At 45.6% G+C, this 17,419-nt stretch overlaps 1 protein-coding gene across 1 annotated transcript in view; it reads left to right on the top strand.

The window, feature by feature from the left end:
- Positions 1 to 17,419, top strand: part of LOC138368215 (zwei Ig domain protein zig-8-like) — a 462,959-nt gene that overhangs the window by 413,006 nt on the left and 32,534 nt on the right. The window contains exons 6-7 of the mRNA XM_069330737.1: positions 1,308 to 1,480; positions 13,197 to 13,326. Coding sequence (XP_069186838.1) covers positions 1,308 to 1,480; positions 13,197 to 13,326 — 303 coding nt within the window. The remainder of the gene's footprint in view (positions 1 to 1,307; positions 1,481 to 13,196; positions 13,327 to 17,419) is intronic.

Genomic DNA, 17,419 nt, shown 5'->3' with positions numbered 1-17,419 from the left:
TCCCCTTCCATCCCTCTCATTCCTTATTACAGTGTAGTCCTGGGGTAGCATAATACTCATTATGATTCCTGAGAGTTTTGTTTCTGTGAGTCCGATTACATCTGGGTTCACTTCTTGTGCTCTTTCCTTTAGTTCACTTGCCTTGCTTGTAATCCCATCTATGTTCGAGTACATCACCTTAAAACTGACTCTCTTCTATCCTGCCTCAGTTTCTGTTGATTCCCTTCAAGCAGGAAAACAGGGAGGGAGGGACTGGGATGGGAGGGCCTAGGAAGGGGGACCTGGAGGATCTGAGGTGTGAGGGTGCTAGGAGGGTGGTGGAGGAGGAGGGCTTGGGGGGGGAAGGAAGGGCTTGGGGGAGGGAAGATGGGAGGTCCTGGGGAGAGGGGGCTGGGGGGGAGGGTGCCCTAGATGGACACTTAGTGGGGGTGATGGCAAGGGTTGGGGCAGGTAGGATGACTATTGGGTGGAAGATGCAGGTGGTGCTCCTCTCACTGTGTCTGTTGAACTGCTTGTGGAGGGTTCCCCACTCTCCTCTGGGATTGTAGGGTTCGGGGTTGTGTTTCCCTGATTCCTTTCTTTCTCCCTGCGCTCCTTCCTCGCGGCTGCTGCCCTCATTCACCTTGTCTTATCCCTCAGCAGGAATACTTTTTTGAACTTCAGTACATTTACTAGTCCGCTCTTCCTTGCTATCAGGTCCTCTTTTGTGTTCTCACTCGTGAACAAATGAGAATCACATTTACATGTTTGAGTGCGTCAGTGTGCGTGTGTACTCACCTATTTGTACTCACCTATTTGTGCTTGCGGGGGTTGAGCTTTGGCTCTTTGGTCCCGCCTCTCAACTGTCAATCAACTGGCACTGGCAATCAACTGTGTGTGCATGTGTGTGTGCGTGTGCGTGTGTGTGTTTGTGAGTGTGCTTATGTTGTACACAGCGAGTCATGAGTGTATGTGATCCCAGAGGTAATCTTACTCCGCAAAGCCCTATCCCCTCTGGTTTAACTCTTCATTTAAGGAGTTCAGCCGAGATTGTCAATCTAACTGAATGTTTGGTTATGGCGTACACAATTTTTACTCTGTCCTGATTATATCGTTTAGTTAATGAGGTATGTTTGATAAACATTTGCATACAACAAATCCATTAGAAATTATTAAATATATCAATCACATTCATCACTAAAGGTAAACTCCGTGATAATTACTCTACAACAAATTGGGAGTTATACAAAGTATAATTGGTGATGTACATATGATGTAACGTTACAGGTATAAGGAGAACTGAAGTACATGTGAACTAATACTTGCAGGTACCCAGGTACACATCTCGGGGGCTGAGGAACGGTACATCCAGGAGGGCAGCGTGCTGGCGGTGACCTGTACCGTCGCCCACCACCACATGAAGGGTCCTCACGCCGTGGTGTGGTACCAGGGCGCCCGTAGACTGGACTACGATGTTCCGAGAGGCGGAATAGCTCTCCAGGTCTGTACTACTTGTGTGTATGGCCGGTGTGTGTGTGTGTATGGCACGTGTGTGTGTGTGTATGGCACGTGTGTGTGTGTGTGGTCAGCCACCTATGTGTCCTGGTTCTTGGATGTATCCCGCACATATGCAGGTGTGTCCTCTCTCACTGCCAAAGGTGCTGTTGCAGTTGCTGGTTCTCTCTAGGTCGTAGACGAGACTTAACAAGCTTTATATCTCCAGCGGAAAATGTTTGCTTCTGTACCATAAAAACATTAGTTTTCCTCCGGGCAGGTAATGAATTGGTCACACTAGATGTCACTTATTTACCCGTGTAGTGTGACTGGAGTGCTCCTGTAGAGTACACCATGAAGAATAGGGTACCTCAGAGTACTGTAAGGGAACTGCTCCTGTGGAACATCTGCTTCAGTGACACCATAGTTCCTACCCGAAGCCGGCGCCCATGTTAATGTCTGAACGCTGACGCCTCTGGAGACAACTTGATGAGAATCACATTGATAATAAACTTAAAACTCTTGATCGTGAGGACGAGGGAGGCCAGCTATTGTTGCCTCAAGTTAAGACCCAACTGAAGACTACTTCAAGGAGACGCCAAATATATCTCATAAGACTAGACCCAAAATAAACGCTAAATATGCAACCCGTCAGTTGCCACAATGGTAGTGCAAATGTACAAATATGTTGCCTCCAAATGCACTAGGAAACTATGGCTTGTCTAAGGAGAGTAGCGCATCACCTCAATGTATAATACTCTGCAAAAAAACTATTTTTTAATACACCACCACCACCACTAGTTTCGAAATCCTGCCTCAGAGTTATTGAAAGTTGGTTGTTCATAGTTCATGATAGAGTTGTTCATCTGGTTAGAGGCATCGTTAATGTGTTTGACCCCAAAACATATACATTCAGAGTCTCTTCACACCATTCCTTTCTTCCGTCCCATCCCAAATCCTTCTCCAGACCCCTTCCCAGTGCTGTATAGTCGTAATGGTTTAGTGCTTTCCCTTGATTGTTCCCCTTCCCTTCTTCACACAGGAGAGATGTGACTGGTGTGTGTGTATGTTTGTGTGTGTGTGTGTGTGTGTGTGTGTGTGTGTGTGTGTGTGTGTGTGTGTGTGTGAGTGTGTGTGTGTGTGTGTGTACTCACCTATATGTACTCACCTATATGTGCTTGCAGGATCGAGCATTGACTCTTGGATCCCGCCTTTACCTTCTGTGTGTGTGTGTGTGTGTGTGTACTTACCTAATTGTACTTACCTAATTGTGCTTGCGGGGGTTGAGCTCTGGCTCTTTGGTCCCGCCTCTCAACCGTCAATCAACTGGTGTACAGATTCCTGAGCCTATTGGGCTCTATCATATCTACATTTGAAACTGTGAATGGAGTCAGCCTCCACCACATCACTTCCTAATGCATTCCATTTGCTAACTACTCTGACACTGAAAAAGTTCTTTCTAACGTCTCTGTGGCTCATTTGGGTACTCAGCTTCCACCTGTGTCCCCTTGTTCGCGTCCCACCAGTGTTGAAAAGTTCGTCCTTGTTTACCCGGTCGATTCCCCTGAGGATTTTGTAGGTTGTGATCATGTCCCCCCTTACTCTTCTGTCTTCCAGTGTCGTGAGGTGCATTTCCCGCAGCCTTTCCTCATAACTCATGCCTCTTAGTTCTGGGACTAGTCTAGTAGCATACCTTTGGACTTTTTCCAGCTTCGTCTTGTGCTTGACAAGGTACGGGCTCCATGCTGGGGCCGCATACTCCAGGATTGGTCTTACATATGTGGTGTACAAGATTCTGAATGATTCCTTACACAGGTTCCTGAACGCCGTTCTGATGTTAGCCAGCCTCGCATATGCCGCAGACGTTATTCTCTTTATGTGGGCTTCAGGAGACAGGTTTGGTGTGATATCAACTCCTAGATCTTTCTCTCTGTCTGTTTCATTAAGTACTTCATCTCCTATTCTGTATCCTGTGCCTGGCCTCCTGTTTCCACTGCCTAGTTTCATTACTTTGCATTTACTCGGGTTGAACTTCAACAGCCATTTGTTGGACCATTCACTCAGTCTATCCAGGTCATCTTGTAGCCTCCTACTATCATCCTCTGTTTCAATCCTCCTCATAATTTTTGCATCGTCGGCAAACATTGAGAGGAACGAATCTATACCCTCTGGGAGATCATTTACATATACCAGAAACAGTATAGGTCCAAGGACTGACCCCTGCGGGACTCCACTTGTGACGTCTCGCCAATCTGAGACCTCACCCCTCACACAGACTCGTTGTCTCCTGTTGCTTAGGTATTCCTCTATCCACCGGAGTACCTTCCCTCTCACTCCAGCCTGCATCTCCAACTTTCGCACTAGCCTCTTGTGTGGCACTGTATCAAAGGCTTTCTGACAATCCAAAAATATGCAGTCTGCCCACCCTTCTCTTTCTTGCCTTATTTTTGTTGCCTGGTCGTAGAATTCAAGTAACCCTGTGAGGCAGGACCTGCCATCCCTGAACCCATGTTGATGCTGTGTTACAAAGTTCCTTCGCTCCAGATGCTCCACTAGTTTTTTTCGCACAATCTTCTCCATCAGCTTGCATGGTATGCAGGTTAGGGACACTGGCCTGTAGTTCAGTGCCTCCTGTCTATCCCCTTTCTTGTATATCGGGACTACGTTAGCTGCTTTCCAAGTATCTGGCAGTTCCCCTGTTGCCAGTGATTTGTTATACACTATGGAGAGTGGTAGGCTCAGTTCTCTTGCTCCTTCCTTTAGAACCCAAGGGGAGATTCCATCTGGGCCTATAGCCTTCGTCACGTCCAACTCTAGTAAACACTTCCTTACTTCCCCACTGGTAATCTCAAACTCTTCCAGTGGTTCCTGGTTAGCTATTCCCTCACTTACCTCTGGAATTTCTCCTTGTTCTAAGGTGAAGACCTCCTGGAATTTCTTATTCAATTCCTCACACACTTCCTTGTCATTTGTAGTGAATCCTTCCGCCCCTATCCTTAATCTCATAACCTGTTCCTTTACTGTTGTTTTTCTCCTAATGTGGCTATGCAACAATTTAGGCTGAGTCTTTGCCTTGCTTGCGATGTCATTTTCGTATTGTCTTTCTGCCTCTCTCCTCATCCTGACATATTCATTCCTGGCATTCTGGTATCTTTCTCTGCTCTCCAGTGTCCTGTTATTCCTATAGTTTCTCCATGCCCTTTTACTTTGCTGCTTAGCTAGCCTACATCTTTGATTAAACCATGGGTTTCTCATCTTCATTTCTCTGTTTTCCTTTTGGACTGGGACAAACTTGTTTGCTGCGTCCTTGCACTTCTGCGTGATGTAGTCCATCATATCTTGGGCCGTCTTTCCCCTGAGCTCTGTTTCCCATGCTATATCTGTTAGGAATTTTCTTATCCCCTCATAGTTTCCCTTTCGGTATGCTAACCTTTTGGTTTCGGTATCCCTCCTCGAGTTCAATAACCCTTCTTCAATCAAGTACTCAAACACCAGTACACTGTGGTCGCTCATTCCTACTGGGTCCTCAAAACCGATTTCTCTTATGTCGGAGTCGTTCAGAGTGAAGACTAGGTCGAGTCTCGCTGGTTCATCATTGCCTCTCATCCTTGTGGGTTCTCCGACATGCTGCGTTAAAAAGTTGCTTGTCACCACCTCCAATAGTTTGGCTCTCCACGTATCCTCGCCTCCATGCGGTTCCTTGTTCTCCCAGTCAATCTTTCCGTGATTGAAGTCGCCCATGATGAGCAGGTGGGATCTATTTCTACAGGCAGCAGAGGCTGCCCTCTCAATTATAGTGTTAACTGCCTTGTTGTTGTTTTCATACTCTTGACTGGGTCTCCTGTCATTTGGTGGAGGGTTGTATATTACTGCTACTACTATTCTTGGTCCTCCCATTGTTATGGTGCCTGCTATGTAGTCTCTGAACTCCTCACAGCCCGGGATGGCCATCTCCTTAAAACTCCATTCCCTTCTCATGAGTAGGGCCACTCCGCCTCCTCCTCTACCTTCCCTCTCTTTCCTTATTACTGTATACTCCTGGGGAAACACGGCATTCGTTATGATTCCAGAGAGTTTTGTTTCAGTGAGTCCGATTACATCTGGGTTAACTTCTTGTGCTCTTTCCCTTAGTTCACTTGTCTTGCTTGTGATCCCATCTATGTTCGAGTACATCACCCTGAAACTGACTCTCTTCTGCTTCTTTTCTGGGGGGGACCTTTGGGATCTGGGGTGAGTGGGAGCTGGGGGGACCTGGCACAGGGGGATTGGTGGAGGAGGGAGGGCTTGGGGTGGTGGGGGAGAGGGGGAGGGTACAGGGGGTGGATAAGAGGGGGAGGGTACAGGGGGTGGATAAGAGGGGGAGGGTACAGGGGGTGGGTAAGAGAGGGAGGGTTGGGGAAGCATGGGGGGAGGAGAGGCTGTGGGGGATAGGGGAGATGGGGGGGCTTGGGGGAAGAGAAAAGGGTGGAGGGCTTGGGGGGCGTGGGGGAAAAGGGAGGGCTGAGGTGGGTGAGGAAGAGGGGAGGGTTTAGGGGAGTGGGGGAGAGGGGAAGACTTAGGTGGGGTGGGGGAGAGTGGGGGGCTTAGGGGGGAGGGGGAGAAGGGAGGGCATGGGGGTGGGAGAGACGGGAAGGCATGTGGGAGAAGGGAGGGCATGGGGGATGGGGGAGAAGGGAGGTCCTGGGGAGAGGGGTGAGGGGGAGAAGGGGGGTGAGTGGGGGGGTGGGGGGTGGGTGGGGGGAGGGTGCCCTAGGTGGGTACTTAGTGGGGGGCTGACAGGGGATGGGGCAGGTTGGGTGTCTGTTGGGTAGAATTTGGGGGTGGTGCCCCAATCCCTGTGGCTGTTGCACTGTTTGAGGAGGGTTCTCCACTTCCCTCTGGGATTGTAGGGTTCTGGGTTGTGGTACTCTGATTTCCTTCTCTCTTCCTGCGCTCCTTCCTCGCGTCTGCTGTCCGTATTCTCTCTTCCCTTGTCATATCCCTCTGCAGGAATATTTTCTTGAACTTCTCTACACCTTTGTGTGTGTGTGTGTGTGTGTGTGTGTGTGTGTGTGAGTGTGTGTGTGTGTGTATGTTTGTGTGTGTGTGTGTGTGTGTGTGTGTGTGTGTGTGTGTGTGTGTGTGTGTGTGTGTGTGTGTGTGTGTGTGTGAGTGTGTGTGTGTGTGTGAGTGTGTGTGTGTGTGTGTGTGCGTGTGTGTGTGTGTGTGTGTGTGTGTGTGTGTGTGTGTGTGTGTGTGTGTGTGTGTGTGAGTGTGTGTGTGTGTGTGTGTGTGTGTGTGTGTGTGTGTGTGTGTGTGTGTGTGTGTGTGTGTGTGTGAGTGTGTGTGTGTGTGTGTGTGTGTGTGTGTGTGTGTGTGTGTGTGTGTGTGTGTGTGTGTGTGTGTATTATTTAAAGTTTTGCACTTTCATGTATTATATTTACCTTCTGTATAAGTCCCTCCGTCAGGAATGAACTACCAAACACAGGTTGTGAACCTTGAGAGCCGGATACATGCACCGCTGCACCAACACACACATGCCGTGTTTCCCCAGAAGTACACAGTAATAAGGAAAGAGAGGGAAGGTAGGGGAGGAGGCGGAGTGGCCCTACTCATGAGAAAGCAATGGAGTTTTAAGGAGATGGCCATCCCGGGCTGTGAGGGTTTCAGAGACTACATAGCAGGCACCATGACAATGGGAGGACCAAGGATAGTAGTAGCAGTAATATATAACCCTTCACCAAATGACAGAAGACTCAGTCAAGAATACGAAAACAACAATATGGCAGTTAACACTATAATTGAGAGGGCAGCCTCTGCTGCCTGTAGAAATAGATCCCACCTGCTCATCATGGGGGACTTCAATCACGGAAGGATTGACTGGGTGAACAAGGAACCGCATGGAGCCGAGGATACGTGGAGAGCCAAACTACTGGAGGTGGTGACTAGAAACTTCTTAACTCAGCATGTCAGAGAACCCACAAGGATGAGAGGAAATGACGAACCAGCGAGACTCGACCTGGTCTTCACCTTGAACGACTCTGACATAAGAGAAATCGGTTTTGAGGCCCCAGTAGGAATGAGCGACCACAGTGTATTGGTGTTTGAGTACCTGATTGAAAAAGGGTTATTGAACTCGAGGAGGGATACCGAAACCAAAAGGTTAGCATACCGAAAGGGAAACTATGAGGAGATAAGAAAATTCCTAACAAATATAGCATAGGAAACAGAGCTCAGGGAAAAGACGGCCAAGATTTGATGGACTACATCACGCAAAAGTGCAAGGACGCAGCAAACAAGTTTGTTCCAGCCCAAAAGGAAAACAGTGAAATGAAGATGAGAAACCCATGGTTTAATCAGAGATGTAGGCTAGCTAAGCAGCAAAGTAAAAGGGCATGGAGAAACTATAGGAATAACAGGACACTGGAGAGCAGAGAAAGATACCAGAATGCCAGGAATGAATATGTCAGGATGAGAAGAGAGGCAGAAAGACAATACGAAAATGACATCGCAAGCAAGGCAAAGACTCAGCCTAAATTGTTGCATAGCCACATCAGGAGAAAAACAACAGTAAAGGAACAGGTTATGAAATTAAGGATAGGGGCAGAAGGATTCACTACAAACGACAAGGAAGTGTGTGAGGAACTGAAGAAATTCCAGGAAGTCTTCACCTAAGAGCAAGGAGAAATCCCAGAGATAAGAAAGGGAATAGCTAACCAGGAACCACTGGAAGAGTTTGAGATTACCAGCGGGGAAGTAAGGAAGTGTTTACTAGAGTTGGATGTGACAAAGGCTATAGGCCCAGATGGAATCTTCCCTTGGATACTAAAGGAAGGAGCAGAAGAACTGTGCCTACCACTCTCCATAGTGTATAACAAATCTCTGGCAACAGGGGGAACTGCCAGAAATTTGGAAAGCAACTAACGTAGTCCCGATATACAAGAAAGAGGATAGACAGGAGGCACTGAATTACAGGCCAGTGTCCCTAACCTGCATACCATGCAAGCTGATGTAGAAGATTGTGCGAAGAAAGCTAGTGGAGCACCTGGAGCGAAAGAACTTTGTAACACAGCATCAACATGGGTTCAGGATGCCTCACAGGGTTACTTGAATTCTACGACCAGGCAACAAAAATAAGGCAAGAAAGAGAAGGGTGGGCAGACTGCATATTTTTGGATTGTCATAAAGCCTTTGATACAGTGCCACACACGAGGCTAGTGCGAAAGTTGGAGATGCAGGCTGGAGAGAAAGGGAAGGTACTCCATTGGATACAGGAGTACCTAAGCAACAGGAGACAACGAGTCAGTGTGAGGGGTGAGGTCTCAGATTGGCGAGACGTTACGAGTGGAGTCCCGCAGGGGTCAGTCCTTGGACCTATACTGTTTCTGATATATGTAAATGATCTCCCAGGGGGTATAGAATCGTTTCTCTCAATGTTTGCCGATGATGCAAAAATTATGAGGAGGATTGAAACTGAGGACGATAGTAGGAGGCTACAAGATGACTTAGACAGACTGAGTGAATGGTCCAACAAATGGCTGTTGAAGTTCAACCCGAGTAAATGCAAAGTAATGAAACTAAGCAGTGGAAACAGGAGGCCAGACACAGGATACAGAATAGGAGATGAAGTACTTAATGAAATGGACACATAGAAAGATCTAGGAGTTGATATCACACCAAACCTGTCTCCCGAAGCCCACATAAAAAGAATAACGTCTGCGGCATATGCGAGACTGCCTAACATCAGAATAGCGTTCAGGAACCTGTGTAAGGAATCATTCAGAATCTTGTACACCACATATGTAAGACCAGTCCTGGAGTATGCGGCCCCAGCATGGAGCCCGTACCTTGTCAAGCACAAGACGAAGCTGGAAAAAGTTCAAATGTATGCCACTAGACTAGTCCCAGAACTAAGAGGCATGAGTTACGAGGAAAGGCTGCGGGAAATGCACCTTACGACACTGGAAGACAGAATAGTAAGAGGAGACATGATCACAACCTACAAAATCCTCAGAGGAATCGACCGGGTAAACAAGGATAAACTATTCAACAATGGTGGGACGCGAACAAGGGGACACAGGTGGAAACTGAGTACCCACATGAGCCACAGAGACGTTAGAAGGAACTTTTTCATTGTCAGAGTAGATAATAAATGGAATGCACTAGGCAGTGATGTGGTGAAGGCTGACTCCATACACAGTTTCAAATGTAGATATAATAGAGCCCAGTAGGCTCTGTGGGAAATTTTTACCCACCATATCTAATAATCATCTAAGAAAGTATAATTGCTATATCATATCTAAATCATATCAAAATCATATCTAAATCGTATAAAAATCATATTAGAATCATTAAAGATTCATTTTATAGCTTGATCCTGGATGACAATGGCACCATGAACACGTACGCAACAGGGGCCCTTTTGATGCCTACGTGACTTTGTACATGATCTCTCAAGGATCCAGAAGCTTCTAGAAGGATTTGTTAATTAAAAAACTATTGGAACATTTATTCAACATCCGGTAGGGATAATATCGAATCCTTAATAAGATTCAGTGGTACTTTCAAATACTACTTATAATCTTTAAATCTTATATCTAATTATATTATAATCACATCTTATCTTAATCATAAGTGTAGACTGTAAAAATAATCAATCAATATTCATAGAAGGCTACCATGCTCAGAGAGCATGGCAGGGCGATGGGGGGGAGTGAAGCGCCCACCAACAAAGCTCGAGGCACTCCACGTTTGTTTACAACTGAGTGAACAAGTGACTGATCCTTAGCGAACATTACCAGCTCAAGGACACCTTATCTAATATTTTCATCGCCAGTGAATACTCTCTAGAACTGGGGGAGTACCTGGACAATATCTACAAGGAAAATCCTAGAACATTTATATAAAATAAGAGTGTTTAGTGGAGATCATGGTGACACGGTTTCCTCCACCTTCATTCTTTATCTTTATCAACTCATTCTTCTGCAACAGCAGGGACAATCACGTAGCAACGCTACCAGATCATCATACAGCAACGCTGTGGCAAAATATCGTGCCTAAACTCAACAAGAGAGAGTTAATCAGTCTGGCAAACTTGTCAGACAAGGCACCCCGACTGGCAGAGAAGTATATTGAAGGTTATTTGGTATATGATTGGCCAATTGTATGCTTGTCTGACTTTAATATCCGATAAATCTGTCTGTTGGTTAAAAAGCGAGGCTAAGCCTCACATTTCAGTAAGTTTATTAAAATTGTAGTGTAGCTGTGAATCTTATCCAAGCACTGAACCTCATGAGTGTCCATTGTGTCAGAAAGAATTCAGCCTCAATAAGTAAAAACCTCACAAGTGTCCATAGTGTTGGAAGAGATTCACTCAAGCTAACTGTATCATTAAAATGAATAAATACATTGCATATATACTTGAATATATAAATTAGTTATCAATTGCTTGCTTAGTTATTTTTAAGTTATCATATAAGTTCATTTAATTGAATATAATTTCTAGTACTTACTTAACAGTATTTAGACTACATTTAAGGTCATTTATTATACTTTTACAATTTAATTTGTTGTTTATAGTATAAGAATCTATTGGCTGTAAGTTATGGTGCTAGGTTAGACTATGTATGTTTAAATCCCTGATATAAACAGAGCCAGTGTTCAGTCAGATAACTGAATTTATTAAATCTTATCCTTGTATAAAATACAAGCTGATGTGAGATCCCTGTCTACAGGTGGATTGGAACTTCTATCAACTAAGTCATTCACCCCACCTGTCCCTTACAGCCCACAATCTGTCATTAGGAAAAGAGGATCTAGGATTTACAACCCTAGCTAGAGATTTTAGTTGAATTAATTTGCAGACAGTAAATTTTTAATTTAGTTCAGTACAAGTCCCTGGTAGTCTCCTCTTATATCAATCCCAGCAGGTTTTTCCCACATTAATGTTGCAGAAGAATGATTGGAGATAAAGAATAGGAATGAAGGTGGAGGAAACCGTGTCACCGTGATCTCCACTAAACACTCTTATTTTATATAAATGTTCTAGGATTTTCCTTGTAGATATTGTCCAGGTACTCCCCCAGTTCTAGAGAGTATTCACTGGCGATGAAAATATTAGATAAGGTGTCCTTGAGCTGGTAATGTTCGCTAAGGATCAGTCACTTGTTCACTCAGTTGTAAACAAACGCGGAGTGCCTCGAGCTTTGTTGGTGGGCGCTTCACTCCCCCCCATCGCCCTGCCATGCTCTCTGAGCACGGTAGCCTTCTATGAATATTGATTGATTATTTTTACAGTCTAGACTTATGATTAAGATAAGATGTGATTATAATATAATTAGATATAAGATTTAAAGATTATAAGTAGTATTTGAAAGTACCACTGAATTTTATTAAGGATTCGATATTATCCCTACCGGATGTTGAATAAATGTTCCAATAGTTTTTTAATTAACAAATCCTTCTAGAAGCTTCTGGATCCTTGAGAGATCATGTACAAAGTCACGTAGGCATCAAAAGGGCCCCTGTTGCGTACGTGTTCATGGTGCCATTGTCATCCAGGATCAAGCTATAAAATGAATCTTTAATGATTCTAATATGATTTTTATACGATTTAGATATGATTTTGATATGATTTAGATATGATATAGAAATTATACTTTCTTAGATGATTATTAGATATGGTTGGTAAAAATTTCCCACAGGCTCAGGAATCTGTACACTAGTTGATTGACAGTTGAGAGGCGGGACCAAAGAGCCAAAGCTCAACCCCCGCACGCACAAACAGGTGAGTACAAATAGGTGAGTACACACAAATGTGACAGCCGGATACATGCACCGCTGCACCAACACACACAAATGTGACAGCCGGATACATGCACCGCTGCACCAACACACACAAATGTGACAGCCGGATACATGCACCGCTGCACCAACACACACAAATGTGACAGCCGGATACATGTACCGCTGCACCAACACACAAATGTGACAGCCGGATACATGCACCGCTGCACCAACACACACTAATGTGACAGCCGGATACATGCACCGCTGCACCAACACACACAAATGTGACAGCCGGATACATGCACCGCTGCACCAACACACACTAATGTGACAGCCGGATACATGCACCGCTGCACCAACACACACAAATGTGACAGCCGGATACATGTACCGCTGCACCAACACACACAAATCAATGATCTTATCACACGAAATACACAAGATTATGAAACACAATTCGGCAATATTCTGACGACTGAAATATGCTGCCACTTGAAAACTCTGGTAAAGACATAGCTAACATAACATAGTGATATCCAATATAACATCCTCGTATTACTGCAGATAACTGCACAGACAAAAACAAAAATGCCATTCTAGTTTGCAAAGTTCAAGGTAAACTTTAGGAAATAATGTGTAAACTCAAAAAACGCAGTTTACTCGACATGATCCACACACACTGCAGCACACAGGTGGTGTGGTTGGCCGCGTCAATCACCTTCATAGTCTAGAGTTATTGAATATAAAGCATACTTCATTATAAACATTCCCACGCGCCTTAACATATACATATATACTCACTCTTTCCTTAACATATATTTTTTATACAATGATAAATTTAGCCAATAATTTCACAGCTAAACAAATATATAGATATGTATATTATGGGAGTTGGTAGAGTGATGGGTGTGTTGTGTGAAGATAATAATAATAAGGTGTGTGTGTCCACTCCCCAGACAGAGAAGGCGCCGAGCAGAACGGTGAGCAGGTTGATGTTGTCAGCGGTCACCCCCAACGACTCTGGCAGATACACCTGTCGACCAGATACTGGCGGAGTCTCGTCCGTCTCTGTGCACGTCCAGTCTGGTAGGTGACTGTGTGTGTGTGTGTGTGTGTGTGTGTGTGTGTGTGTGTGTGTGTGTGTGTGTGTGTGTGTGCACGTCCAGTCTGGTAGGTGACTGTGTGTGTGTGTGTGTGTGTGTGTGTGTGTGTGTGTGTGTGTGTGTGTGTGTGTGTGTGTGTGTGTGTGCACGTCCAGTCTGGTAGGTGGCTGTGTGTGTGTGTGTGTGTTTGTGTGTGTGTGTGTGTGTGTGTGTGTGTGCACGTCCAGTCTGGTAGGTGGCTGTGTGTGTGTGTGTGTGTGTGTGTGTGTGTGTGTGTGTGTGTGTGTGTGTGTGTGTGTGTGTGTGCACGTCCAGTCTGGTAGGTGGCTGTGTGTGTGTGTGTGTGTGTGTGTGTGTGTGTGTGTGTGTGTGTGTGTGTGTGTGTGTGTGTGTGTGTGTGTGCACGTCCAGTCTGGTAGGTGACTGTGTGTGTGTGTGTGTGTGTGTGTGTGTGTGTGTGTGTGTGTTTACTAGTTGTGTTTTTGCGGAAGTTGAGCTTTGCTCTTTCGGGCCGCCTCTCAACTGTCAATCAACTGTTTACTAACTACTTTTTTTTTTTTTTTTTTTCCCCACACCACACACACACACCCCCAGGAAGCAGCCCGTGACAGCTGACTAACTCCCAGGTACCTATTTACTGCTAGGTAACAGGGGCACTTAGGGTGAAAGAAACTTTGCCCATTTGTTTCTGCCTCGTGCGGGAATCGAACCCGCGCCACAGAATTACGAGTCCTGCGCGCTATCCACCAGGCTACGAGGCCCCTCGGGTGTGTGTGTGTGTGTGTGTGTGTGTGTGTGTGTGTGTGCACGTCCAGTCTGGTAGGTGACTGTGTGTGTACTCACCTAGTTGTACTCACCTAGTTGTGCTTGCGGGGGTTGAGCTCTGGCTCTTTGGTCCCGCCTCTCAACCGTCAATCAACTGTTTACTAACTACTTTTTTTTTTTTTTTTTTTTTTCCACACACCACACACACAAACACACCCCAGGAAGCAGCCCGTGACAGCTGACTAACTCCCAGGTACCTATTTACTGCTAGGTAACAGGGGCACTTAGGGTGAAAGAAACTTTGCCCATTTGTTTCTGCCTCGTGCGTGCCTCGTGTTTCTGCCTCGTGCGTGCCTCGTGTTTCTGCCTCGTGTGTGCCTCGTGTTTCTGCCTCGTGCGTGCACACACACACACTGTGTGTGTGTGTGTATGTGTGTGTGTGTGTGTGTGTGTGTGTGTGTGTGTGTGTGTGTGTGTGTGTATGTGTGTGTGTCTGTGTGTGTGTGTGTGAGTGTGTGTGTGTGTGTGTGTGTGTGTGTGTGTGTGTGTGTGTGTGTGTGTGTGTGTGTGTGTGTGTGTCTGTGTGTGTGTGTGTGTGTGACTGTGACTGTGTGTGTGTGTGTGTGTGTGTGTGTGTACTCACCTAGTTGTGTTTGCGGGGGTTGAGCTCTGGCTCTTTGGTCCCGCCTCTCAACCGTCAATCAACAGGTGTACAAGTTCCTGAGCCTATTGGGCTCTATCATATCTACACTTGAAACTGTGTATGGAGTCAGCCTCCACCACATCACTTCCTAATGCATTCCATTTGTCAACCACTCTGACACTAAAAAAGTTCTTTCTAATATCTCTGTGGCTCATTTGGGCACTCAGTTTCCACCTGTGTCCCCTTATGCGTGTGCCCCTTGTGTTAAATAGACTGTCTTTATCTACCCTATCAATTCCCTTGAGAATCTTGAATGTGGTGATCATGTCCCCCCTAACTCTTCTGTCTTCCAGCGAAGTGAGGTTTAATTCCCGTAGTCTCTTCTCGTAGCTCATACCTCTCAGCTCGGGTACTAGTCTGGTGGCAAACCTTTGAACCTTTTCCAGTTTAGTCTTATGCTTGACTAGATATGGACTCCATGCTGGGGCTGCATACTCCAGGATTGGCCTGACATATGTGGTATACAAAGTTTTGAATGATTCTTTACACTAGTTTCTGAATGCCGTTCGTATGTTGGCCAGCCTGGCATATGCCGCTGATGTTATCCGCTTGATATGTGCAGCAGGAGACAGGTCTGGCGTGATATCAACCCCCAAGTCTTTTTCCTTCTCTGACTCCTGAAGAATTTCCTCTCCCAGATGATACCTTGTATCTGGCCTCCTGCTCCCTTCACCTATCTTCATTACATTACATTTGGTTGGGTTAAACTCTAACAATCATTTGTTCGATCATTCCTTCAGCTTGTCAAGGTATTCTTGAAGCCTCAAACAGTCCTCTTCTGTTTTAATCCTTCTCATAATTTTAGCATCGTCTGCAAACATTGAGAGAAATGAATCGATACCCTCTGGGAGATCATTTACATAATTCAGAAACAAGATAGGACCGAGTACAGAGCCCTGTGGGACTCCACTGGTGACTTCACGCCAATCAGAGGTCTCATCCCACACCCCTGTGTGTGTGTGCGTGTGTGTGTGTGTGTGTGTGTGTGTGTGTGTGTGTGTGTGTGTGTGTGTGTGTGTGTGTGTGTGTGGTGTGTGTGTGTGTGTGTGTGTGTGTGTGTGTGTGTGTGTGTGTGTGTGTGTGTGTGTGTGTGTGTGTGTGTGTGTACTCACCCACCTATTTGTACTTGCGGGGGTTTAGCTTTGGCTCTTTGGTCCCGCCTCTCAACTGTCAATCAACTGGTGTACAGGTTCCTGAGCCTACTGGGCTCTATCATATCTACATATAAAACTGTGTATGGAGTCAGCCTCCACCACATCACTGCCTAATGCATTCCATCCGTTAACTACTCTGACACTGAAAAAGTTCCTTCTAACGTCTCTGTGGCTCATGTGGGCACTCAGTTTCCACCTGTGTCCCCTTGTTCGCGTAACACCAGTGTTGAATAGTTTATCCTTGTTTACCCGGTTGATTCCACTGAGAATTTTGTAGGTGTGTGTGTGTGTGTGTGTGTGTGTGTGCGTGTGTGTGTGTGTGTGTGTGTGTGCGCGCGCGTCCAGGTACAGTCCCGACGTACACGTATTTGTCCAGATTTACTTCCCAACATTCACCCAGATGTACTGCCCAACATTACTCACCCAGATGTACTTCCCTACATGCACTCACCCAGATGTACTTCCCAACATGCACTCACCCAGATGTACTTCCCTACATGCACTCACCCAGATGTACTTCCCAACATGCACTCACCCAGATGTACTCACAAAGAAGTGCTTGTCGGGGTCGCTGACTGGCTCCCTGCAGCCTTGCCTACCAAACACAGTTCAATACAATGACTCGAGTTCCACGTTTTCATTATGGCATGAAAATATAATGTAGTGAGTTAGCTCAGACAACTTCCTTGTTTACCCCGGTGTTGATATTGACAACTGTTAACACTGTAGTGAGTTAGCTCAGACAACTGCCTTGTTTACCCCGGTGTTGATATTGACAACTGTTAACACTGTAGTGAGTTAGCTCAGACAACTGCCTTGTTTACCCCAGTGTTGATATTGACAACAGTTAACACTGTAGTGAGTTAGCTCAGACAACTGCCTTGTTTACCCCGGTGTTGATATTGACAACAGTTAACACTGTAGTGAGTTAGCTCAGACAACTTCCTTGTTTACCTCGGTGTTGATATTGACAACAGTTAACACTGTAGTGAGTTAGCTCAGACAACTGCCTTGTTTACCTCGGTGTTGATATTGACAACTGTTAACACTGTAGTGAGTTAGCTCAGACAACTTCCTTGTTTACCCCAGTGTTGATATTGACAACTGTTAACACTGTAGTGAGTTAGCTCAGACAACTTCCTTGTTTACCCCGGTGTTGATATTGACAACTGTTAACACTGTAGTGAGTTAGCTCAGACAACTGCCTTGTTTACCCAAGTGTTGATATTGACAACAGTTAACACTGTAGTGAGTTAGCTCAGACAACTTCCTTGTTTACCCCAGTGTTGATATTGACAACTGTTATCACTGGAGAAATGTTATCTCTGTGACTCATTGTTGTTACAAGTTACAAGTTATGGCTGGGCTTGCTGCTGGTGTTGTTGGTCGTGACAAACACGACCTTCGTCACCCCGTGGACATCTTCAGGAGGAAACTAGATAGTTTTCTTCAAG

This window comes from Procambarus clarkii, chromosome 3 (assembly GCF_040958095.1).
Source record: "Procambarus clarkii isolate CNS0578487 chromosome 3, FALCON_Pclarkii_2.0, whole genome shotgun sequence".
Lineage (NCBI taxonomy): Eukaryota > Metazoa > Arthropoda > Malacostraca > Decapoda > Cambaridae > Procambarus > Procambarus clarkii.
Note: the sequence above shows the minus strand (reverse complement) of the source record. Positions and strands in the feature narration are given on the sequence as shown.